Source organism: Schistocerca gregaria, chromosome 7 (genome assembly GCF_023897955.1).
Source record: "Schistocerca gregaria isolate iqSchGreg1 chromosome 7, iqSchGreg1.2, whole genome shotgun sequence".
Taxonomy (NCBI): Eukaryota; Metazoa; Arthropoda; class Insecta; order Orthoptera; family Acrididae; genus Schistocerca; species Schistocerca gregaria.
Genome location: NC_064926.1, coordinates 234,726,748 through 234,751,953, shown reverse-complemented (window position 1 = coordinate 234,751,953; position 25,206 = coordinate 234,726,748). Strand labels below are relative to the sequence as shown.

The following is a 25,206-nucleotide window of genomic DNA, read 5'->3' as shown; positions in this document are numbered from 1 at the left end:
TGGATTGAATCTCGTGCCATGCAATTTTTTTAGTATTTGTTTTTTGTAATTCATATGTATATATATATAAAATTCCCGGCAATCAGTTTGCAACAATTATGCATATAATAAGTTATTGGAGGTCGTTTGTCGTGGAAAACTGGCGACTTCGAACATCATTATGTTTTCCGCAAACAAAGTTGTGTTTCACAAATGTTATTAATTGTCTTCATAATGTTAACCACGTATAGTTAACGGAAGACGTAGAAACGATATTCCGAAACGAAAAAGACCCCACGAACACAAATTTGCTGTGGCAGGTATGAAATATAATATATATATATTGTAATTCAAATAATCAAATAATAATAAAAAACTGAATGGCGCGAGATTCGATCCGCCGACCTTCGGATTACGAAACAGAGCGCTTACCGCTACGCCACGAGGCTGTAGAAAAATATTAATCGTAGAGACTCTTTCACCGCAACGGTTTCTTGTAACTGTCGATTTTCTCGACAGCGGCTGAGAAGTGGATCTTGGTGCTTTGCCACATTACACCTATGGTCATGAGCTTTTATTATACGCAGTATGAATCAAATCTGAATTTCACAATTGGCGGCCTCCCTTTGTTAGAAATAGGTATCAACAGGAATTAACACTTCGTATTCGAAGCCGTTAATGCCAAGTCGTTAACATGTTTCAAAAGGAAGTAGCCTGCTCTCTTTACAACCCCCCCCCCCTTCCTGCTGCCCCCCCCCCCATCTCAGTCAAAATTATCTCCTATCCAAGCCCACAGAAATGTATATATGAATACAAATGTATATACTGTCAGAAGAATGTGCTACCAACTATGCTCAGTAGATTAGATCGCCGGATATCGTCAATCTATAAGTGAGGTGTATCCTGTCTGTCTGTGGTGGCACTTGAGCGTTCAGTTTACAAAAACAGGAAAACCACTCTTCAGATGTCGAAGGTTGGTAATGTATATTTCCAGTCGCACTTTACAAAGACGTCGACTAAGGTACTCGTATAACTGGTGCTGCCAACTGTAAGATAAAATGGCAACTACGAGAAGTTAAACACAAACATGTTAACATTCGACACTTAGAGTGAAAACAACAATTAGGCACAGAACTCTCGTGGGGGGTGAATGTTCTCGGGGAAGACTTTCTCTCAAGAGTGCTACGGTATGTTCATAACTTTTATTTTGGCACCGTCTAATTACAACTGACAGAGAAACAGTCTTTGGGCCATACATGTTCCACCTGTATTCTTTACAAGGCATTGTAAATGGCCTGGATGATATACATATTTTTGCTTATATTGCTTAGTTTACATTTTGGACACTGTATATATAGACAATAAACATTTGTGACACTTCTGCCTTTCTATCATGCTGTAATAATTTAGATTTCGTGGAAGTTAGTCTACATGTTCTGATTTTCATCCTGTCTTATAGCTGTTCTGTTTCTTGTAAATACCATCTGAAATTATATTTTCAGATATCGCAGCACTTAGAACTGAACACTCGTTTTGTGTTTTGTTTCGGCTGGTGCTACATGCCGTTGAATTGTATTGCCAACTTTAATATGTCATTTTCAACTACTGAATCTGTTATTGTGGCATCTGCGGTCTGTGTAAGTGTATTTTTGTCTCCATTTGGAAAGAGGGGAGGGGCAGAGAGAGAGGAAGAACGTATATTTGTTTTGAAAGGGCTGCATGTACAAATGGAATGACTTTTATCTTCTTTTTCCTTGTATTAAGCTTAGTAGGGAGGCTACATTGGTGCGTGTTTGCTCGTTTACCACGTTTTTCTCAGTAATGACTTTCTGGATGTAATAGTTTTCCTGCACTTGCATAAGATATTCGCCATGGTTGTGTATTTTTATTATTTTCATATTTCGTTCTGTGTTTTTAGGATAGTAACCTTGGTGTTTTAAGTTGTCTGTTAATATGGAATGATTTGTTGCATATTTCCAACAGTTAATGTGTTCTTTGTGTAGTATTTTAAAATTTTTGCATGTCGTGCCTATGGAACTTACATCACAAGTTTTTAATGCTATTTAGAAGCCGAGTTTCTTTAGTATATTTGCCACTATCTATGTAAATTTATGTATGTGAGTGAAAGTGCACCATCTGCTGCTTTTCTGTGTGGCGTTGTCATTGTGTACGTGTGTTTGTGTGTATTTGTTGGTCTGTTTGAGTCATGTTAATTTTCCTGCATTATGAATATGTTATATTTGTTTTGTATTGGTGTTTTGATTGACTCTGTGTACTACGCATGAGTCACAACCGTTCTTTCTAGCTATTTCCATGGATGCACTCATTTCCTTTTTATATTTTCCGTTCATGAATGGAAATCTGTTTACTCTATATAATACGTGTCTTAGTACCGCAATCGACTGGTTGTGGGGACGATTGGATGTGGAATGTATTACTGGTTTCCTGAAGATACTAGACGAATGTTTCCTATTTTCTTCTATTATTGTTAGGTAAAGAAAATTTATTTGATCTTCTTTTTGTTATTCAAGCATGAATTTTACATTGTGATGTGCTTCGTTGATTTCAGAGTGGAGTACATCTAGTTTCTCATTTGGCTCGTCTACCAGTACTACAACCAAGTGAAGACGATAGGAACAAGAAAGTGGAAAATGTTGCCCACAATAAATCAGCTGTGCCCTTTTAAATGGTCAGTTTTGGCATTTTCCGGAAACGATTTAGGGAAACCACAGGAAATCTAAATATGGGTTGCTGGACGGAGATCTGAATCGCTGTCCTTCTGAGTACATGTCCAGTGTCTTACCATTACTTTATCTTGCCGGTCGGCGATTAGCGGTCTCTCCGCCACCAACTCTCGTTTCGCTGCTTCCGCCTACTCCTCGCACCCCACTAACGCGCAATCTGCGTGCTAGGCACTGATGAGTGGAACGCAAAAGGAATGCAGAAGAATAGCCCCAGACAAACTCTTGGTCGCGCAGTGCTTGGTAGCCATGATTCTGTTCTTCAGCACAGACCTCACTCACTTATGAGCTTGTATCATATAGCACTATTTACGTGATCAATAATATATATTCGTGAATTTCATGTTTGCCTTCTGTGTCTCATGGGTTCCTACTGACTGTCACTGTATTTTGAAATGACAGACTACCACTTTAATTCAAACACACAACCTCTGCTCAACACCATTCCTGCTCAGTATTATTGTTTCATTCCAATTAAAGTAACTATGATACCTATTTCACTAACTCATCAACTACTCAGTACCTGATGTTCTTCTTGATCGTCGCCTTGTCCCATGACACTTAGAGTCGGCGTTGCTCTTCTGGATCCTTCTCCTCCAGAGTACTCTATCCATTGCCTCTTCCTTCTTCCATCCTTTCTCCCTTAGGTCCCCGAATATCTTATCCTTCCATCTCATCTTCGGTCTTCCTCCCCTTCTCGCTCCTTCAATCTTTATATCTTCAACTCTGTTTCCGATATACTCTTCCGCTTTTCTCTGTAAGTGTCTGTACCACTTTCGTCTGCTCACTTGTATCTTTTTCCCCATGGGTCCAACTTTCACAGCTCCTCTAAGAAATTCATTTCTAATCCTGTCCTTCTTTGTTACCCCACAGATCCACCTCACACGAGAGTACAGGAAAACATTACACATTCTCCTACATTTATAGTGGGAAATAAAATGTATTTGCGTTTACTATAAATACTCAGCCATCAGAGACCTTCTGAAATATATGCTCGCAGAGCGTCAGCAATTGACAGTTATTTCGAAACTATTTTCTGTCATATTCACACTTTTTTTAATCGGCTTACACCAGTTTAAATATTTACTTCTTCCACAGATAGCCTACCCTCATACTCCCCTCTTGAACACAACTTTGAATTTCATATTTCTTAAACGATCGCCAATGTCAAAAGGCAGCTGCTATATAAGTGTACTTTTAGTACGGAAACTGGTTACACAGGAAAAAGTCGACTCCTTAAAATGAATCTGACTGCAAATAAAATTACATTGTCCAGTGAAATAATAAAGAAAGATTATGAGATTTTCCTGATATCCCAAGAAGAGTGATGGAAATATATCACTACTTTTGTTATCTTCAAAACCTGTAGTTTCACTCTTGTGGTTGACAGATTGCAGGACCACACTAGCAAGATGAATGCCAAGAACTTCTAATTGGACGAAATTCAACATCCATTGTCGCTCACTTTCGCCTTTGATGTGATACAGCTAGAAAATATCGTTAGATCTGACGAATCTAAGATGGACTATTAAATGAGATGAGCTATTTACATCACATTCATGTAGTAGCAGTATTGGGTAACGTTACGCCCCCTGTTGTTGAACCACATTGTACTTCCACAGCGTGAAACTTGGTTACTTACCCCTGATGTACTCTGTCTCCTCCTGTGTGAATGTTGGTAGCCTTGATCGGGGCCGTCCCTCAGCCTCACTATTGGCGTCCACCTGCTGTCGCACCACAGCCGGATAATCCCCATCCTGACTGTAGTTAGGGTGTGCGGACATACCCATCTGCAATATTCATTTACACATTAGTTTTCTCGCAATCATCAATGTCCTAAACATATACCTTTTACTTCACGTGATTAGTATACGCTACACCCTCTAAGAAATCAACATTACACTGAAACGTTAGAGTAGATATAACTGGTTGATGTCAGAGCTGCAATACCCACCACAAACTGTCCTGCTCTATCTGCTGCTTGTGCATCCTCAGTCGAATTAGTCTCTGGTTCAGGCCAGTCCATATTAAGTGTAATTCCCACGCTTCCTGCAAAGTATGTCAAAACAACCACGTACACACAAATCAGATCATGTTACTATAGGTCATTGTTTATAGTCATTACACTGATGCACAAAATAATACTGGTGGATCAGAAACTATAATTTCAATTTATCCGAAGTTCTGCGATATCAGACAGACTTTTATCCTCATTTCTAGCATTGAAATAATCTTATGAACTTTTTCTAATAGATACCAACACTTCTATTTCCTGGTATGAAATTATTGTGGGGTAAAAGAAACAAGGTGCTGTAATAAGTATTACACAAAGAATATTATTTCTTGTTTTTTAAACTCAGGGGACATGGCTTATTTACGTTAATTTCGTAATTGAGAAAAGCAAAGGAAGCCACCATTGATATTCATACCCACCACTACGTATTCGAATGGCCTTTTTAAAAATATAAATTCAAAAACTACAAGACACTTAATATATTCCGTTTCACTTACAACATCTGGATTAGAATGACCTTTGACCTATTTACAATTTCAGGAGTGAAATCGCGTGCACCGAATTCTATGCACATAAGAAACAGTTTACTGGTTGTGAAGTACTATTGTTTTCGCAAAATTATTTACATTGTCGTTCACGGTTTAGAGCATGAATCTTGCGTCATGCACAAAACTACAGAAAATTGCTATCTCTTATATTTAGTTATAGATTATTGGCGTATATTACAGAAGATAAAGAACCTACAACTTGATCTTGTGGCACCCTCGATTTGACAACATTTCAACGAGATTCAAACTCGTTCCATACATACATAGTACATAGATATTGCGGAAATCTTTTTGCTTCCAAGCTGCTAGATATCGATAGAACCATTCGGGAACATTTTCTATAATTCTAAAACATCCTAATTATAACACGAATATTGTTAAATAGAATAAGATATCTAATTGCTTCTGATTATCTGCTAACCCTGCAAATTTGTCACACACAAAAGAAAAGAGAACATCTGACTACTTCGAGAATACAAATTGTAAATACGAGAGAACTTACGTGCCCTAGGTAGCCCTGTATACCTTTTAGAGAACAAGTTCAGAGGAAGCTGGTACATAATGGTCTCTTCCATTCATGACATACTTATACATGTGTCTGAGCTCTCTGGGGTTCTCAAGTCTGTTTCGTCTTTCATCATATTGTAGAAGATGACAATGCTACGTACTGCAAATTAAACTTGTAAAGTGTGCAGTGGACGGAATGGGAGAACGTATCAAGTGAACTCTGAAAAATTCATAGTGCATGCATATTCTTCTCAATCGGTAATAGACCATACTGACTTGTTGTTATACAGGAAGGAAGATACGGCTTGCCATTATTAGTCTTTTCTCCAATTACAGCCTTCTATTTCTTCTCTTTGTCGTTCTGCTGTCGAAACCCATACTGCAGATAGTTATAATATTCGACTACCTGCTTAATAACATACTGGTACATATATTTAATGCGCTACAGCAGCTATTTTATTTGTTATGGTATTAACGATTCTTTAAAAGATTTCCATAGATATGTTGCACCCGATGATTTTAAGCAAGCGTACGACAGCCTATATAGGAAGAAAATTATACAGATCATGAAAGAATTTAGAATCTAACTAAAACTGGTCAATTTAACAGAAATGACAATGAAAGCAACAATGTGTGAAGTAAGAAGAGAGCAAGAACTGTCTGGTGAATCCCAAGTACAGAGGGGCTACGACAGGGAGATGTAATCCCTAAAATCCTATTTAATTTAGTTTTAGAAAAGGTGATGCGGCAAATGCCGATAAACCCAGGAGAACCCATACTTAATCGCAAGTTCAATGTGGTACCATATGGGGATGACGTAGCATTAACAGCAAGGAATGTAAAGGCACTAAATGGGAACTACGATACGTTAGAGGAAGCAGCAAGACAGGTTTAGAAATAAACATAAACAAAACAGAGTATTGGTGATGGGGGAGCCCAATATAAAAAGACAAAAGAATTCAATACTAATGAGTGGGAAAGAATATGAAAGAGTGAAAACATTTAAATATTAGGTTCTGTAATAATGGACGACACTATAGAAGCAGTAGAAATTCAAGAAAGGATAACGAGTGCAAATCAATGCTATTTTTCCATGCAGAATGTATTTTATTCCAGGAATGTTAGTAAGAATACACAAATCAGTCTACACATGACCATATTAAGACCTATAGTAATACATGGGTCAGAAGGCTGGATATTGACATTAAAGGAGGAGAACTGGTTATTGAAATGGGAAAGAAAGATACGGACAAGGATTTTTGGAGCAGTGAGAGAGGAAGATGGCTGGAGAGTAAGGAAAAACGTAGAACTACAACACTTCATGGACAGATGGAAACTGTTGTTAAAATTAAGCAAGGAAGAAAAAGATGGGCAGGACATGTACAGAGAATGCCAGAAACTCGGAGTGTCAAGAGAGTTTTCGTGGGAAAACATGACGGGAGTGTCAACTGATCTCGTATTTCCCGGATTTCTCTTTTGTACTGTGTATTGATTTCATTTTGATTTTGTTTGAATTTTCTAATTTTTTCATACTCTTCTGTGTCAGTGAAGCCTACAGGTCTTGTGTCATTCAGATCATCCTCTACCTTTGTAGGAAAGTTAGTGAACTGATCCGAAAGTTCGGCTACTTTATCTGATAGTGAACTTATTTCCTCAGTGTGTTTTTCTGAACCATGTTTCAGAGTGTCCATTTGTGTTGAAATCATATCTACTGTGTCCTTTAAGTTTTCCTGAGTTTTTGGAAGTTGCGTAACCGAATCGGTAGATGCAACAGAGTCAATTTTAGCTTGCAAGGTGTCGTGATTTTCATGAACAATAGTGTGTAGTTCCTTTATGGCTCCTTCTTGATTCAGTAATAAATTTTCATGACGCGAAAAAATAGGTTGCAAATGCTCACAAATTTGTCTTTTTACGTCATTACAGACTTTTTGACATTTAAATTCGATTTTAAGTAACTCAGCAGTTAAACAATCAAGTGTTTGTTCAAGTGTGGTGTCTAACTTTTGAAGCTGATTCTGTGACTTTTTTTGATTTTGTTCCATTGTGTCTAACTGTTACTGTGTTTGTCTCTGGTGTTGTTCCATTGTGTCTAACTTTTGCTGTGTTTGTCTCTGATTTTGTTCCATTGTGTCTAACTTTTGTTGCTTTAGTCTCATTTGTTGCATTAATTGTAATAACAATGCACTGGTGTCTGAAACATCTTCCTCAGTGCTATTCGGCAGTGCATTTGAACCGATAGTAGTCGCATTTTGAAAAGCAGAAAATGTGTCCTGACTTATTTGAGAAAACGGTGAGGACGCAAAACCTGAATCTACAGTATTTGAAAAATTGTGTCCTGTCATTTCGGAATCCTGAGGCGAGCTGTTGCCGACCAATCGATCGATAATGCTTCCCTGTTTACTAATTGTTTCACTGTCTACACCATTAGTTGCCACCCACTCCATTTCCCTATGCACAATTACCAAATTACTGCTTTGAATGTCTGTCAATTCATTACACTGTGGGGCTGGTAAGCTACGATCGTCATCTCTATCATTTCTCAATGTACTTTGGAGCCTAGTGTTACGTTTTTCACATGCCATAATTATCACGTGTTTCACACGATAACAAGAAATTCCCAATTTGAAGAGAAAAACTCAGGAAACACATTAGCATAGTACCGATCACAATATCTCGTTAATTGCAAGTGCAGCTGTTAATTGCAAGCCACAATTATTTTACTGTACAACAATTAAATACTACAACTACAAAGGAAATTCTCTCTATAATTATGTGCTAGAAATAAACTATTGCTACACTAATTACACATTCTACAAGAAAAAATCAGAAGATTCCAGTGAGGTATCCTGGCAGGGTCGTCGAATGAAACGTCCACTTAGAAAAATTTATGAATGACTGTGCTGATAAACCTCTTACAATATTTGAATTTCAAACAGCTGAGCAGAACTGAACGTAGTCTGACATTTCGCTCTTTACCTATTCTGATCAACACTAAACTAACACACAACGTTTTTAGCGCAACGCAATCTGACTTTCAAAAATCCCTACAAAAGAATGGTCCTGACTAAAAATAATCTATACCTTTCATGAATCACTTACCTCACAAAAATCTTCGTTACTCAAACTACTGCAATACAGCGTGCGCCAGTACTGCCAGCTGAATAAAAAATTCTAACTACTGAAGGCACTAACTACTGATGGGCATAGTTAGCAAATGAAAGATTTTGGTAGGGAACATACAATTTATTTACCTTAATAGTGTTCAAAAGTCATTATATATATCAGAGACAGTATATTTGTAAGATTTTAAGATCTTATATATAAATGAGATCTTAAAATCTTACAAATTTACTGTCTCTGATGGACACACGTCCAGATCATCCGCTCTCAAAACAACGCCATCTCTTTCACCACATCCACTACTGCCGGCGGCTCACCTCCAAGTGCTCAACGCTACGCGCTTTTAACAGCCAACTGCCCAACACTACAAAAGCAGATTCCAGCAATTCAGACCAACCACAGACTGCACACAGCACAGTCAGTGATTTTCATACAGAGCGCTACATGGCGTTACCAACATAAAAAGCTAAACAGCCTCCTTACAACTTAACAGTTGTTGGGTAAAGAAAGTAAATTAATTCTGTGTGTTGTGTGGAGTGAGCATGATTCAGTGATGGGTAAATGCAGTGCCAGCCAACACAGGGATATGCGTTTTGGGAAATGCTACTAATACAGTTCTCACACACAGACCTGGAGAAGAGGTAGGCCCAGGAAAAGGTGATTGGAAGACATGGAAGAAGATCTAAAGGCAGTGGGAATAACAAGTTGGAGAAGGAAGGCTATGGCCAGAGAATAATGGAGGCAGGTGATACAGGAGGCCAAGTTTCTCCAAGGACTGTAGAGCCTACCAAGAAGAAGAAGATGAGGCTGATTTGCAGATCAAGAAATCAATGTGAGCTCACAAACAAGTGTATCGCGGTTCTGTCTTGTAGGTGATCCTCACAAATGTTTACAGAGTCCTCACTTTTCAAGATATCTCAGTTTAATGCTACATGCCCAATGAAAGCTCAGGAGAAATTCCTACATAGCATAACGCTGCCCACAACAGCCTGTATGCGTCGTGTGGTGAATGTTTTTACAGCCGTTCGACTGGTAGACGGCATATCGAGACGCAAACATCTACCTAGAATAGCAAGAAATATTATTCATCGGACAAGAGGAAACATTTCCATTAGTCCACCTTTCAGTCTTAATGATCCAGCACCCACTTGCAGTCGTAATTGACACCGTCTTTAGGCCAACGCTGGAGTCCATCGGGTTCTTCTTATCTGGAGCCTTATTTTCAACAATGAACTAATTGTTTTTTCCTGGTAAGCAGGAACTTGTACCACCATTGTACTCTGTCATCAAGTCTGCCGCAGATCACCGTCTACCAAGGTATACGCAACTGGAAAGTATCTGACGTCAACGTACTGGGATGAAGTATGAATTTTCAACACTTTGTCACCGTCATTCAGCCACTTTCCGCGACAATTGGAAGAAACTAGCTGACCATCTCTGCCGCTTCCGGGACGCCTGTTTTCCCAGACCCCAGACCATAGTAATCAGCTCTTCGTCAAAATCACGTATGTCAGAGGATTTCTCCACCTTCAGGCAGTATCGCTGCTAGACTGATTCCTAAATCATTGCTTGTATTATCTGGTCATAAGTATCTGCAGGTTAATGTGCGGAGTGTCCAACCTACGCCTTTATGATGGGTTGAAGTCTCCTCTCCAGGGACACTTTTATTGAGGTCTGTGGATAGCAGCTCATTCTTCTTAAAAACCCGAATCAGGAAAGGTAGTGCTGGATGTCACGGTGTGGTACAGAGTAAGTTTTCTAACTACATTTGAAGAGTGTTCTTGTCCACGAACCACAGATGCTGCTTAAGATCACGTTTCATTGTCATGCAGATACGGTCACCGTTTCCGAACAGTTCTTTTACTGTAAGGAGTACACAATGCTGTGTTCGTTAAAGCAGAGCAGGGGAACCACACGCTAACCACTAGATACACCCTCATTAGTACTTTAAAGTTAGTACTACAAATCATGTTAGGTAATGTTCACCAGGTATTCGCCAAATTCAAATCATTCCATCTGATGGCACTATTCATCGGTCCTAGTAACTTCATTACAGTCACCCTCCCTCACGTGGCGTAACTCATTACACCACTTCCAAAGTCTCTTAGCATTAGCTACAGAGATACACGATTACGAGGAACTGTTAGACCACCGTACCCAATTTTAAACTTTCTGCGTCGGTCGCAGTGGCCGAGCGGTCCTAGGCACTTGAACCCGGAACCACGCGACAGCTTAGATCGCAGGTTCGAATCCTGAATCGGTCATGGATGTGTGTGATGTCCTCAGGTTAGTTCGGTTTACGTAGTTCATAGTCTAGGGGACTCATGACCTCAGATGCTATGTCCCATATTCCTTAGAGCCATTTGAACCATTGTAAACTTTCTGCGCTGAGGTACTGTGCTAGTTGAAGTACTAGAAACACTTTTTATCTCATGACTGATTTCTTCCACTGATTTCATGTAGTTTTTTTACAACGACCCTCGGCACGATTCCTGCCTATCCGTATAAGATTTCTCCTGTGGTTGTTCGTACGTGTTTCCGCTTCACAGTCACATCACCATGAGCTGTCATGGGCAACTTTAGAAAGTTTAAAATATTCGTGATGAATTCAGTGCCTAGATGATATCGAATACCTACTCCAGCTTCGAAGTCACTGTGCTCTCCAGATCTACCCATTCTGCTGTTATTGCTTCTCTACTGAATACACAGTGCTCCTCGCCTACTTTTATACTGTCCCGTCTATCTCTCTCATGGCATGTAGTGCTCAATTACGCATTACATAGGCCTATCCGGATACTTTTGATCAGATATTGTGCACGCTTTCCTTATCACATCATTTTCCGCAACAGCACAAAGCCCCATTAAGTATCGCGGTGGACTGGCTCGTCACACGTATTTACCTACTGAAACAGTCAGATGTATCAGAAGTGACTTTCATGTCATCCCGCGGCACTGACCGTTCTGTGTGCCTCAGAACTCCTCACCGTGCGTGTTCCAGACCCTGGCATGAGCTTTGATGACGGTGTGTCTCGACAGGTAGTCGCCGATGCCCGGAGCTGGTTGACACGGTGCGACCCCCAACATTGTGAACTGATGTGGCTCGTTGAATGTGATCCACCATTTCACCTGTGGAACAATAGACAGTCAGTTATGCTGCCAGGTAAAGTGATTGTAAAACGAGGCTACAAGTCCATTAAACCTACCCTATCGCCGAAGTTTTGGAAGAGTAACCTGGCGTATTCAACGAAGTAGTCGACCAGCAACTCGTTGGGCCAGCCTCCGATGTACTGCAGTGCTTGAGGCAGATCCCAGTGGTACATCGTCACCTACAGACGGCATAAAACAATTTCAGACTTCATAAAACGTTGTAGAGAAAGTATATTCTTGTAAAGTAATCAGATTCACATAATTATGCCTAGATGTACTGTAGAATTCTGGAAAACATGAACGATGGTAGTTCTTTGACGATATCTGTAAAAAGTTTGTAGCTGGTGGATTGGAGATATTGATGGTTCCTATGTATAGTAACGTTGAGTGAATTATTTTTGATAAGAAAAAGTTACGCCCTCGTTCTACACATAAGGTTTTATCTACCCTGGAATTTCTAGGAATCTAAAACCATAACCATTGCAGAACGTAGGTATCTATGGACATGTGAACAACCAAGGATACTAGCAATTTAATAAATTGCGGACAAACATAAAGCTGATGTGCGGAATAAGTTTGCAAATCGTCATCAGATTTATACAAGATATTTATAACTGCCCCCCATGAACCATGGACCTTGCCGTTGGTGGGGAGGCTTGCGTGCCTCAGCGATACAGATGGCCGTACCGTAGGTGCAACCACAACGGAGGGGTATCTGTTGAGAGGCCAGACAAACGTGTGGTTCCTGAAGAGGGGCAGCAGCCTTTTCAGTAGTTGCAGGGGCAACAGTCTGGATGATTGACTGATCTGGCCTTGCAACATTAACCAAAACGGCCTTGCTGTGCTGGTACTGCGAACGGCTGAAAGCAAGGGGAAACTACAGCCGTAATTTTTCCCGAGGACATGCAGCTTTACTGTATGATTAAATGATGATGGCATCCTCTTGGGTAAAATATTCCGGAGGTAAAATAGTCCCCCATTCGGATCTCCGGGCGGGGACTACTCAGGAGGATGTCGTTATCAGGAGAAAGAAAACTGGCGTTCTACGGATCGGAGCGTGGAATGTCAGATCCCTTAATCGGGCAGGTAGGTTAGAAAATTTAAAAAGGGAAATGGATAGGTTAAAGTTAGATATAGTGGGAATTAGTGAAGTTCGGTGGCAGGAGGAACAAGACTTCTGGTCAGGTGACTACAGGGTTATAAACACAAAATCAAATAGGGGTAATGCAGGAGTAGGTTTAATAATGAATAGGAAAATAGGAATGCGGGTAAGCTACTACAAACAGCATAGTGAACGCATTATTGTGGCCAAGATAGATATGAAGCCCACACCTACTACAGTAGTACAAGTTTATATGCCAACTAGCTCTGCAGATGATGAAGAAATTGAAGAAATGTACGATGAAATAAAAGAAATTATTCAGATAGTGAAGGGAGACGAAAATTTAATAGTAATGGGTGACTGGAATTCGAGTGTAGGAAAAGGGAGAGAAGGAAACATAGTAGGTGAATATGGATTGGGGCTAAGAAATGAAAGAGGAAGCCGCCTAGTAGAATTTTGCACAGAGCACAACTTAATCATAGCTAACACTTGGTTTAAGAATCATGAAAGAAGGTTGTATACGTGGAAGAACCCTGGAGATACTAAAAGGTATCAGATAGATTATATAATGGTAAGACAGAGATTTAGGAACCAGGTTTTAAGTTGTAAGACATTTCCAGGGGCAGATGTGGACTCTGACCACAATCTATTGGTTATGACCTGTAGATTAAAACTGAAGAAACTGGAAAAATTTGGGAAATTAAGGAGATGGGACCTGGATAAACTGAAAGAACCAGAGGTTGTACAGAGTTTCAGAGAGAGCATAAGGGAACAATTGACAGGAATAGGGGAAAGAAATACAGTAGAAGAAGAATGGGTAGCTCTGAGGGATGTAGTAGTGAAGGCAGCAGAGGATAAAGTAGGTACAAAGACGAGGGCTGCTAGAAATCCTTGGGTAACAGAAGAAATATTGAATTTAACTGATGCAAGAAGAAAATATAAAAATGCAGTAAATGAAGCAGGCAAAAAGGAACACAAACGTCTCAAAAATGAGATCGACAGGAAGTGCAAAATGGCTAAACAGGGATGGCTAGAGGACAAATGTAAGGATGTAGAAGCTTATCTCACTAGGGGTAAGATAGATACTGCCTACAGGAAAATTAAAGAGACCTTTGGAGAGAAGAGAACCACGTGTATGAATATCAAGAGCTCAGATGGCAGCCCAGTTCTAAGCAAAGAAGGGAAGGCAGAAAGGTGGAAGGAGTATATAGAAGGTTTATACAAGGGCGATGTACTTGAGGACAATATTATTGAAATAGAAGAGGATGTAGATGAAGACGAAATGGGAGATACGATACTGCGTGAAGAGTTTGACAGAGCACTGAAAGACCTGAGTCGAAACAAGGCCCCCGGAGTAGACAACATTCCATTAGAACTACTGACGGCCTTGGGAGAGCCAGTCATGACAAAACTCTACCAGCTGGTGAGCAAGATGTATGAGACAGGCGAAATACCCTCAGACTTCAAGAAGAATATAATAATTCCAATCCCAAAGAAAGCAGGTGCTGACAGATGTGAAAATTACCGAACTATCAGTTTAACAAGCCACGGCTGCAAAATACTAACGCGAATTCTTTACAGACGAATGGAAAAACTGGTAGATGCAGACCTCGGGGAGGATCAGTTTGGATTCCGTCGAAATGTTGGAACACGTGAGGCAATACTGACCTTACGACTTATCTTAGAAGAAAGATTAAGAAAAGGCAAACCTACGTTTCTAGCATTTGTAGACTTAGAGAAAGCTTTTGACAATGTTGACTGGAATACTCTTTTTCAAATTCTAAAGGTGGCAGGGGTAAAATACAGGGAGCGAAAGGCTATTTATAATTTGTACAGAAACCAGATGGCAGTAATAAGAGTCGAGGGGCATGAAAGGGAAGCAGTGGTTGGGAAAGGAGTGAGACAGGGTTGTAGCCTCTCCCCGATGTTATTCAATCTGTATATTGAGCAAGCAGCAAAGGAAACAAAAGAAAAATTTGGAGTAGGTATTAAAATTCATGGAGACGAAGTAAAAACTTTGAGGTTCGCCGATGACATTGTAATTCTGTCAGAGACGGCAAAGGACTTGGAAGAGCAGTTGAACGGAATGGACAGTGTCTTGAAAGGAGGATATAAGATGAACATTAACAAAAGCAAAACGAGGATAATGGAATGTAGTCAAATTAAATCGGGTGATGCTGAGGGAATTAGATTAGGAAATGAGACACTTAAAGTAGTAAAGGAGTTTTGCTATTTAGGAAGTAAAATAACTGATGATGGTCGAAGTAGAGAGGATATAAAATGTAGACTGGCAATGGCAAGGAAAGCGTTTCTGAAGAAGAGAAATTTGTTAACATCGAATATAGATTTATGTATCAGGAAGTCGTTTCTGAAAGTATTTGTTTGGAGTGTAGCCATGTATGGAAGTGAAACATGGACGATAACTAGTTTGGACAAGAAGAGAATAGAAGCTTTCGAAATGTGGTGCTACAGAAGAATACTGAAGATAAGGTGGATAGATCACGTAACTAATGAGGAGGTATTGAATAGGATTGGGGAGAAGAGAAGTTTGTGGCACAACTTGACTAGAAGAAGGGATCGGTTGGTAGGACATGTTTTGAGGCATCAAGGGATCGCAAATTTAGCATTGGAGGGCAGCGTGGAGGGTAAAAATCGTAGAGGGAGACCGAGAGATGAGTACACTAAGCAGATTCAGAAGGATGTAGGTTGCAGTAGGTACTGGGAGATGAAGCAGCTTGCACAGGATAGAGTAGCATGGAGAGCTGCATCAAACCAGTCTCAGGACTGAAGACAACAACAACAACAACATTTATAACTGGCAGGAATGATACATTTGCACTACACTTATTCAAACGTGACTTCATTTGTTAATTACAGTTGCTCTTACATTAACAATCACAACCCAAAGTTGGTAACGAAAATGTATCCTGACTTTGATGTATAGCTTTCATATTACGGTAAGTATCTTGTGAAACGCAAAAATGGGATTGCGTCAGGAGTTATAAACAATTAACGACTGGAAGTCTATATAGTGCGACCGACACAGATATGATGGAAACACCCAAACAATAGTATGAGAGGGGAGAGACTGATTATTGGGAATAATGATAAAGACAGTGGGCATCCGTGATCTTATCAAATAATTCTGGCAGCTTTCTCGTAAACTTGTTTAGAGGTACTAAGGGAAATGCAGGTATAGACTTAAGAACGACCTCTAAGTTACGCTTCTAACAATGAAAACCTCTGGCAGTGATGTCAAACATACTTCTGTTTGAAGGTTACTTTCCAGTCTACCTCAGTGGGAGTGCTGGAACTATCTAAATGTGGCTCACTTTTACACAATTTAGAGATTTTTTGCTGAATACGTAACATGGAGTAGTGAGCATGCGGGGTACTGGTTTGGAAAAAAAGTCTTCATCTCTAAACTGCACACAGCCTGCGTAACTCCCCACAATTTAAAGTAAAACTTCCATGCTCTTCCTGTTCTATTCCCAGGATAGTCTGGTACATTTATTGTACCTACAGAGGTCGACGTATTTACATCAGAAATTTCACAACTGCAGGTGTAATATGGCAACTTATAATGTTACTACCAGAACAAGATTTTACGATTTCTCTTTTCTCGCTTTTTAACAGTAAAATTATGCATTGGATTTGAAGTGCTATTTAAATCTTTACGTTTCCCAGTTGGACTTCACGAGAAATCTAGGTGTGAAAATAGGCTTCCACACTCATAGCCAAAGTAAAAAATTAATTAGTATTAAGTGTAATATATTTTCTAATTTACATTTACACATACATCTACATCTGCGTACAAACTCCGCAAGCTACGGTACAGTGCTTGATAAAGGGTACCTTGCACCATTACCAGTCATTTCTTTTCCTATGCCACGCACAGACAACCATTATCTATATGCCTCCTTAAGAGCCCTAATTTCTCTTATCATCGTGGTTCTTACGATAAATCGCGTTGCCAGAAGAATCGTTCTGCGTTCAACGTCTAATATATGTCTCTAAATTTTTTCGATATTATATCCGACCACGTGGAGTTCCCAAACGATCCAGCAGTAGTCAGGAATGGGTCGGATTAGTGTGCTATGCAGGTCTCCTTTACAGATGAACCATACTTTCCTAAAGTTATCCCAATAAACAACTCGCCTTTTCTACTACCGTCCCCTACATGGTCTTTCCTTCTGGCATCACTTTTCACCGTTAGGCCTAGCCACTTCATCAGCACACACGACATAGTCTTGTAATTCACCTTAGTCGGTAGAGGAAACCTATATCATCTAGAGGAGAAGCACAGCTGTGTGTCTTCGTTCATTTCCCTTTTCACAGGGTAGTAAGGAATTTGATACACTGCTGAGGTTATCCGTCGGTTGGATAGGAACGTTTAGCTCAGTGTAAAACACAAAGATTTAAAAGATGACTAGCGACCGTGGTAGGAACGTATTTTACCGACCGTTTTCTCGGACTGACTTCAACAACACAAGCCCTTCATTACACAAACACGTTTTCGTCAAACTAACCTTACCTGAAACAGTCAGCGACGATGTATGACATGAAAGTAGCATACATATCATACTATAGGAATGGGCTGTGAGCCACACGATCTAAATTCCACTTGGTGGCTTTTTGTCTTATTCTGAAGATTCCCGTACACGTGATTCGTAAATTATACAAATAATAACTGCCAAATTTTTTAAATTATAGAAACCGTAAGTGTATGTCTATTTATTTATTCGTGCACAATAGGCCTACTACTAGTGAAAAAGGCTATACGCTCTTATATATTTGCGTATATTAACTATTACGTTTTGTTACATGCTACTATTAAGGAAATCTATTTGCTGCTACAACATAACTCCTATTGACCTCTTCTCTCATTAGCAAGCCTATAATACTTGTGTTACAATTAACAGTACCATGACTCTCGCTACGGTAGTGGTTAACAGTTGGCTTCGGGTTTGTAAGATAACTGTTGAACTCTCCATCAGGCCACACATATTTAGTTTCCCGTCGTTTCCCTTAACCGATTACGATAATTGTTTCTACTGAAAACGATCATGTGCTCTGTCAATAGATATTTCGTCGACGGCAATACTTAACCCTCTAACACCGGTAAATACAGGGTGAACTAGAAATCCACTATAAAAATTTCCGAAGTTGTTCAATATTTTGGTGTAAGGGACGCTTGGTCTACTGTGGCTCCTTAAAGACCAGTTGCAGTTCATTTAGACCCTTTCCTTCATTTGCCTTTGCTACAAAAATTGAAGGTGGGGAGGAGAGAGAAGGCAAGGAAACGGCAGGAACTAATGATATCTGCTGCACTGGGACTTTATACAGAACCAACGCAGAGAAGTGAATATATCTGCCGCCACTCGAACATGGGATCTCCTGCTTGCTAGGCGACTGTGAAAATCTCTCGGACAATATTTTCACCTCAAGTGCGTGGACCATCTCGAGATGCGCCACAGCTACCCCACGTTCCCACCTAGTGCCACCTATCCACAGTCCCTGCCTATGTCCTCCATGTTCGCTTATTTTAGATTGCCGCTAAAGGTCGAACGTAAATACGCATCCACACTTAAGATTGTATATTCGTTGCCCATCGACACGAACCAATTATATGATTGCATGGTATCTGTTCTTTGGAAAATGTCCTGAAACTAGACACTACCTGAAATCCGCAGCTATGACGGATATTATGTATTTAATTTGAAGGCGGAAGGAAACGAAACGAAACGAAAGGAATTACTGATATCAGTTATATTGCGACTTTGTGAAGAACCAATAGCGGCTAGGGTAAATGTGTGCCTGAGTCCTCCTGCTTCCTTATTCGGAAGAACGAACACCACGCATTCATATGAACCGCTTCGATGGACAATAAATCCGCAATTTTCAGGGGGGATTCTCACCTACCTTCGACCTCCGGTGGGTATCTAAAATTAACATGCGTGGGAGGTGCAGATGGGTACTGCGAATAGGTGGCAACAGGTGAACATGTTGGTCAGCCGGGGAACATGCCAAGGTAGTCCGCACATTTGAAACAAAAACTGTGTCTGATCGACGCCAGGTTAACGCAACTCCCTAGATAGCAGGAGATCCCGGTTCAGCACGCATTTTCACTCATCGCCGCTGATTCCTTTAAGATTGCTTTTGTTACGGCCCGACTGTGCCTAGTTTTTCTTCCGGCTGAATCAGTCGCTTTTTAATAATGATACACAGTAGTATAAATACGTTTAGTGATAGAAAGTCTGCCGAAATGTACTTCGTTTGTGGGTTCACTCAATGCAATGGAAGAGCGCCAGCCGGCCGCGGTGGTCTCGCGGTTCTAGGCGCTCGGTCCGGAACTGCACGACTGCTACGGTCGCAGGTTCGCATCCTGCCTCGGGCATGGATGTGTGTGATTTCCTTAGGTTAGTTAGGTTTAAGTAGTTATAAGTTCTAGGATACTGATGACCACAGATGTTAAGTCCCATAGTGCTCAGAGCCATTTGAACCATTTAAAAAGCGGCACAACAGCGCCATGTCCAGATATTTTCCCGTCAGGCCAACCTCCCTTCTTCAGCCCTTTGAAAGTTGCTGCTTTATCTCATTACTCCGTGCTATGTGTTACCTTATTGCAGACTGTTTTTCTGTCGGTCAGATATTTCCCATAAATAAAAGTAATAGGGATGATAAATATCTGTCACGAGCCAAAGGGGATCAAGTGGCTCTTATACCAAACCCCTCACAAAATATTCCTGAACAGCCACCGAAATTTTGTCGAGTTCGTCATTTATATACAGAAACAGTCTGCAAAGCTTGTAGGCAGGTTGCAGAGTAGGTTGTGCTGAGAAATGTTACGAAAAAAATTCGATATGTTGTACTGTTCCTGAGTTGTCCAATCAGGTCGATGGGCACGCGAATTTAATGGACCCGCCCGAAACGGTGTCACCAAAGGTGTTCTTCGTGTAATTTCCTAAAACCGAGGAAGAGAAGGACAGAAACATTGGACTTGGAAAGGTAATAAGAATCGAACCAGAGCCGAAGGCTGAGTAGTCTCGTGCCCTATCAACTACGCTATGAGAACAACGGACATCCGCCGGGCCGTTAGAGTTTGTGCTCGATCCCCTAACAGATTAACTTTAATGTTAATTAACTCAGAAATGGTGCAACGTAGTGAATTTTTTTTTTTGTAACAATTATTTCTCAGCAAAACCCTGCCCTCCTACACCCTTACATGCTTTTCAGACTGTTTCTGACTACCTTGCATACTGCTGGTGTTTTCTGCATCTCTACATATTATAAACTAAAGTTCTCCATCCCACTTTTGTTTGTATGTTTAGGCTAATTTCAGGAACCACTGCTGGGACTGTGATGCTTTTTACACTGATACATAGACTGATTGACGAGGAAGGTTTGTGTATATCCTTTGTTACCGCTTCGCTGGACAAGTGATCCTGTCGTAGATACTATGTGGTAGTCATGCAAATCCGAGGCAAGTAATCAGTTATGTGTAATAATTTTTTCTGATTCGTTTGTATGACTATTTACCGCCACACACCTCATGATAGACTTTAAAAATGTAGTAAATGAGGCGAGTTTACTCAAATTCCCGATGAGCACGTACGGACAAATTGTTCATGGTTATTTTTCCGCTCTGGAATAGTCTTGAGACTAATCCAGTCAAGAACAATATTCATTCGGATTCTTTCAGCACAATACTACAATCTAGCATTCCATGCTTTCATACGAAGGTATGCACGTTCAAATAAATTACTTTTTTTATATCACTCTCACTGACGCAATGGGCCATCTGGTCATCCACATGGGACGTTCACTTACAGGGAAAGTAATGAATTTCTCATTATCCCCTTTCTGTTCTCCTTGGTCACTACGCCCACCATGCTGTCAAAGACACGCATGAATAACTCGTTTCTCGGAGTATTTTGTAAGCAATTGCCGTTCATTTCACTCATGAGCCGGTGAATGTAAGGTGTGCTGTTCACCTCGTATAATACCATGAATTAATGAAAATTTGCGTTTATTAGTCATTTTTACAAAATAGGGTTCTGACTATGGGCTATGGCCACCTATTTTGTGAGCTAGACAGCCTATAGCTACGCCTTAACTTTGACATAGCTGTAAAGAATCAGTGCTGCTTTCTTTTCGTCTCAGGATCAATTGTAATTATACAATATGCCGCTTATTAGCGTTTGAAAATGGAAGAGAGGTTCACTGCATGAGAAAGAGTACACGAAAATTATCATTCTCCACTCACCAAAGGCTGAATTCCGTTGGGGATCAAGGCGTCGATGAGGTTGTTGTAGTAGTCGGTACCAGCCTGGTTGATGACGTCGAAGTCCCCGTTAGGCAACACACGTGACCAGGCGATCGAAAATCGATAGATGGCCGCCTGTTCGAAAACGAAGTATTAATGGTTGCTGGGGATTGACAGCTGATATTTCATTATTAAATCATGTATTACTGCTCAACTCACTAAGACATATCTAAAATTGTAAAGAACCGGTTAAACCAGCATAATAAAAGAATAAATAATGTGCCGGAGAATAGTTACACATCGATAATAGTTTTGCCGTTTTTTGACTAAAATGCCGGCCGGAATGGCCGAGCGGTTCTAGGCGCTACAGTCTGGAACCGTGCGACCGCTACGGTCGCAGGTTCGAATCCTGCCTCGACCATAGATGTTTGGGGTGTCGTTAGGTTAGTTAGTTGTAAATAGTTGGGTATCATGTATTAAGGTTACACTTGAAATTACCATCGTGTTCCCTGTACACCTGATCCCAGTCTAACTGTTGCAAGCTCTCCCTAAAATTTTTAATTGTTAAATCGTTAATGTAATGCATTATTTTGGAGGACTCTTTCGAATTACAGTATGGACCTATATCATATACTGTAACTAGCTGTGCATCATGATCAGACAGACCATTCCTCACAGGAGAAGTTTTTATTTGATTAAATTTATCTTGCTCTCTGAAAACATTATCTATTAGTGTGTTTTCCTGTACTACCCCAGTAGGGAAATAAATAACTGATGACAAACTGAAAGAACCAAGTAATATGTCCAGGTCAAGCTTTCTGTAGGACTCTTTCAGAAAATCTACATTGAAATCGCCACAAATAATAATTTGCTTTCCTTTGTCTCACAGGTAGCATAACAAAGAATACAAATTTTTCAAAAATAGTTGAAAATTTCCCCGTGGGGATCTATACACGGCTACAATTATAAAAGGGCCATTATTTAGTTTAACTAATATGCACATGTTATTCTACGCAAAATTTTTTAGTTTCCAAGTTTTTCACACTACGATATTAACATATATGGCTTCTCCTCTTCTCTCTCCATAGTGTCTCTACTTATATGTGCTGAAAGCTTATACCCACCTACATTTACCATTTCCATACCTGTGACTAATGATGCTCAGAAAGGCATAGTACATCTATTCCACTGTCAGTTTCTAAATCTTCTAAACAAACAGGAAGCTCATCTACTTTGTATTTTAATCCCCTGATATTCTGATGCAATATATTAACGTAAGTTCTAGGGGACTGATGACCTCTGAAGTTAAGTCTCATATTGCTCAGAGCCATAAGAACCATTTTTTTGTTGAATAAACCAAGAAATTGAGAACATTTAAGATAAAACCACACTGCCTTTTTGTGGTCATTGACAATATTTAATGAAGTGACCCTGAAAATTATTTATCATTCTAGAAATATATAAGAACCATGAACAGAGATTTAGAAACAGACAGTGATACGAACGAAGAATGCGATAGGGAAGCTTGTGTTGCATACGCGAATGCTACATTCTAATTATAAAATGGATGATTTTATTCGACAATGGAGACCGAAAATTAAGGACTGTTCACACCCCTTATAGAGTACTGTATAACTGTAATTCCCCGACACTCTCCTTACAAGGAACACTCGGTAAGGAAACCGGAACTAAATTAGTGAAATATAGTCACTGGAAATAAAAATTCAAAACGAGTAAATTGATAAAATTTTCTAAAGTACAATTCCATCGTTTAGAATATGAATGGCTAGTTATAATTCGTTTTTTCTGGAAGTTTTTTTCTTTTAACTTTCTGAGTTCCTGGTATTGCAGCTCTTCTGGTTCACAACATGGCCAACGTAAGCTCGTACGCTCTCTCGACAATATGGAAACGAATTGACTAGGTGGTACCATTCGATTTCCCCGAGTACCTTGTCTTTCATTCCATAACAATCCACAGTAACACGATAACACCCAGATACTCCTCTAGCACTCATCACTTTCTCTAACACGAAACCAACTTATTTGTGACCCACAGGGAAATAGAGGAATATGGTACCTCTGTACGTCAGCACATAACAGGAACATCTCTGAAAGTTTTGGGGGAAAGAAAATATGGCACACTGGTTAAAGCATTAACTCAACAAAAGGGACGAGCGGGTTTCTGATCCCTTTTTCATAACACTTTTCCATAGTTTCCCTGAATAGAGTAATTTGAAGACAATTTTATGTTTCGAAAGTACCCGACCGAATTCCTTCCCCATCCTATCTGTTTCAATACTTATTTTCATGAGTATTTACGTAGTCGTTGATGACAATCTTCTCTCCTTTTATTTTAGTTTCAACGAAAGTATTTTACATTGTTCTACTCTGACATTGTCTGCTACAGGGTAAAAGCTGTAACTGCTTCTGGAATGTACCTAATATTTTATTTTCGTACCCAAATTGCTTGCTAAGAAAAATAAATTCCCGACAGAATGCTACATGAATCTGAAACAAGTAGCACAATTTCTGTAGATGGCCTAAGGAACACTTTGTACTGTACTAATAATCAGTAACTCAGTCACCAGTTTTATTTTACCTCGAATAAAATCAGGAGACAATATCTTGAGAACGAACGGGGTGTTGCAATCTGCAAAAAAAGTTGATAAGCTTGCCGTTAGAAATTGTACTTACGTTGAGCGTTTTCAGCATCTCCACATCTTGCAGGTACTGATGGTAAAAGTCGCAGGCGACGTCCCCGTTGTCTTCTCCTATCATGTATTCCGGATAGTTGTGGAACATGTAGTCCTGAATGCTCTCTCCCTTGCCTGTACACAGATGCAAGAACGTCACAATAAATGGTCTAACCTATTAACTATTGTCATGGAAGTATATTATTCACATGGATAAGCAACAGTAAGGAACGTACTGAACGCACACGTTATTATAAACGCTAAACATAACGGCACGTTTTCGAATAAGTTTTCTTTTACACTTTTTTGAAACTGTCGTGGAATACACTTAATGCTTCTGAACACACCATCTTCATTCCAGGCTCCTTAGACTTGGTACGCGGCTGTTCAGCTCCAAACATGAAGTCAGCGGGGAATTGGTTAGTGGCATTCTGCGCAGAAGCAACGGCCAACACAGCCGTAAAGGTGATCAGCAGCCTCATCGTTGGGAGTGTCCAGAGCCTCTGCATGACCAGGTGCAGGCTGTACGTATATATATATATATATATATATATATATATATATATATATATATATATATATATATATATATAGTGTAGGTAGGCTATAATATCGTAAGTTGTTTTTAAATCCGGAAATAGATAAAATCAGTTAATTTTCTTTTATCGTCCGTTAATCAGCTTGTTTCTATAGAGATGATGCCTGTTCTTACCGATATCACCGGAAATATGCCGAAGCATCGTGCTGATCATTACACAGTGATATCAGCAGAGGCTTTCTTATCAGTTACGTTTAATGTATTCTCGTATAAATAATGCGGGAGTCAGCAATGCTGATCCTGAGAAAAAGAAAAGTCGTGACTCATTACCTGGAAACAAATGAGTCGTCGCTTAGCTAATTAATAAATCCAAATTAAAAAGGCAATAACTGTTTATGCTTTTGTAAAAATTGTATGCGTCAACAAAATGCTATGAACAGGCAATTTCCTAGTAAGTAAAGAATAATTATATTTCATAAATTGAGCACTTGTGCAGTAATATGTTAATTGTAACATTCTCTAACAAATAATGTTAAATCCACAGAATTGGA

At 39.8% G+C, this 25,206-nt stretch overlaps 1 protein-coding gene across 1 annotated transcript; it reads right to left on the bottom strand.

The window, feature by feature from the left end:
• Positions 1-939: 939 nt before the first annotated feature.
• LOC126282359 (myrosinase 1-like) lies at positions 940-24,599 on the bottom strand. The gene is made up of 8 exons (XM_049982017.1): positions 24,497-24,599; positions 24,119-24,252; positions 21,425-21,559; positions 12,113-12,235; positions 11,894-12,035; positions 4,675-4,769; positions 4,363-4,510; positions 940-1,025 (listed from the first exon to the last, which is right to left on the bottom strand). The coding sequence occupies exons 1-8, from the start codon at positions 24,597-24,599 to the stop codon at positions 940-942; spliced, it is 966 nt and encodes a 321-aa protein (XP_049837974.1).
• Positions 24,600-25,206: the final 607 nt, after the last annotated feature.

What these genes read in the sequence shown, in the direction of transcription:
- LOC126282359 (XM_049982017.1), bottom strand. Translation starts at nt 24,599, where the DNA reads ATGAGGCTGCTGATCACCTTTACGGCTGTGTTGGCCGTTGCTTCTGCG. An exon ending in CAGGGTCTGGAACACGCACG is followed by an intron (nt 4,770 to 11,893) that starts GTGAGGAGTTCT and finishes CATACTTTGCAG; the next exon opens with GAAGCGTGGGAATTACACTT. An exon ending in ATAGAGCAGGACAGTTTGTG is followed by an intron (nt 4,511 to 4,674) that starts GTGGGTATTGCA and finishes TGAATATTGCAG; the next exon opens with ATGGGTATGTCCGCACACCC.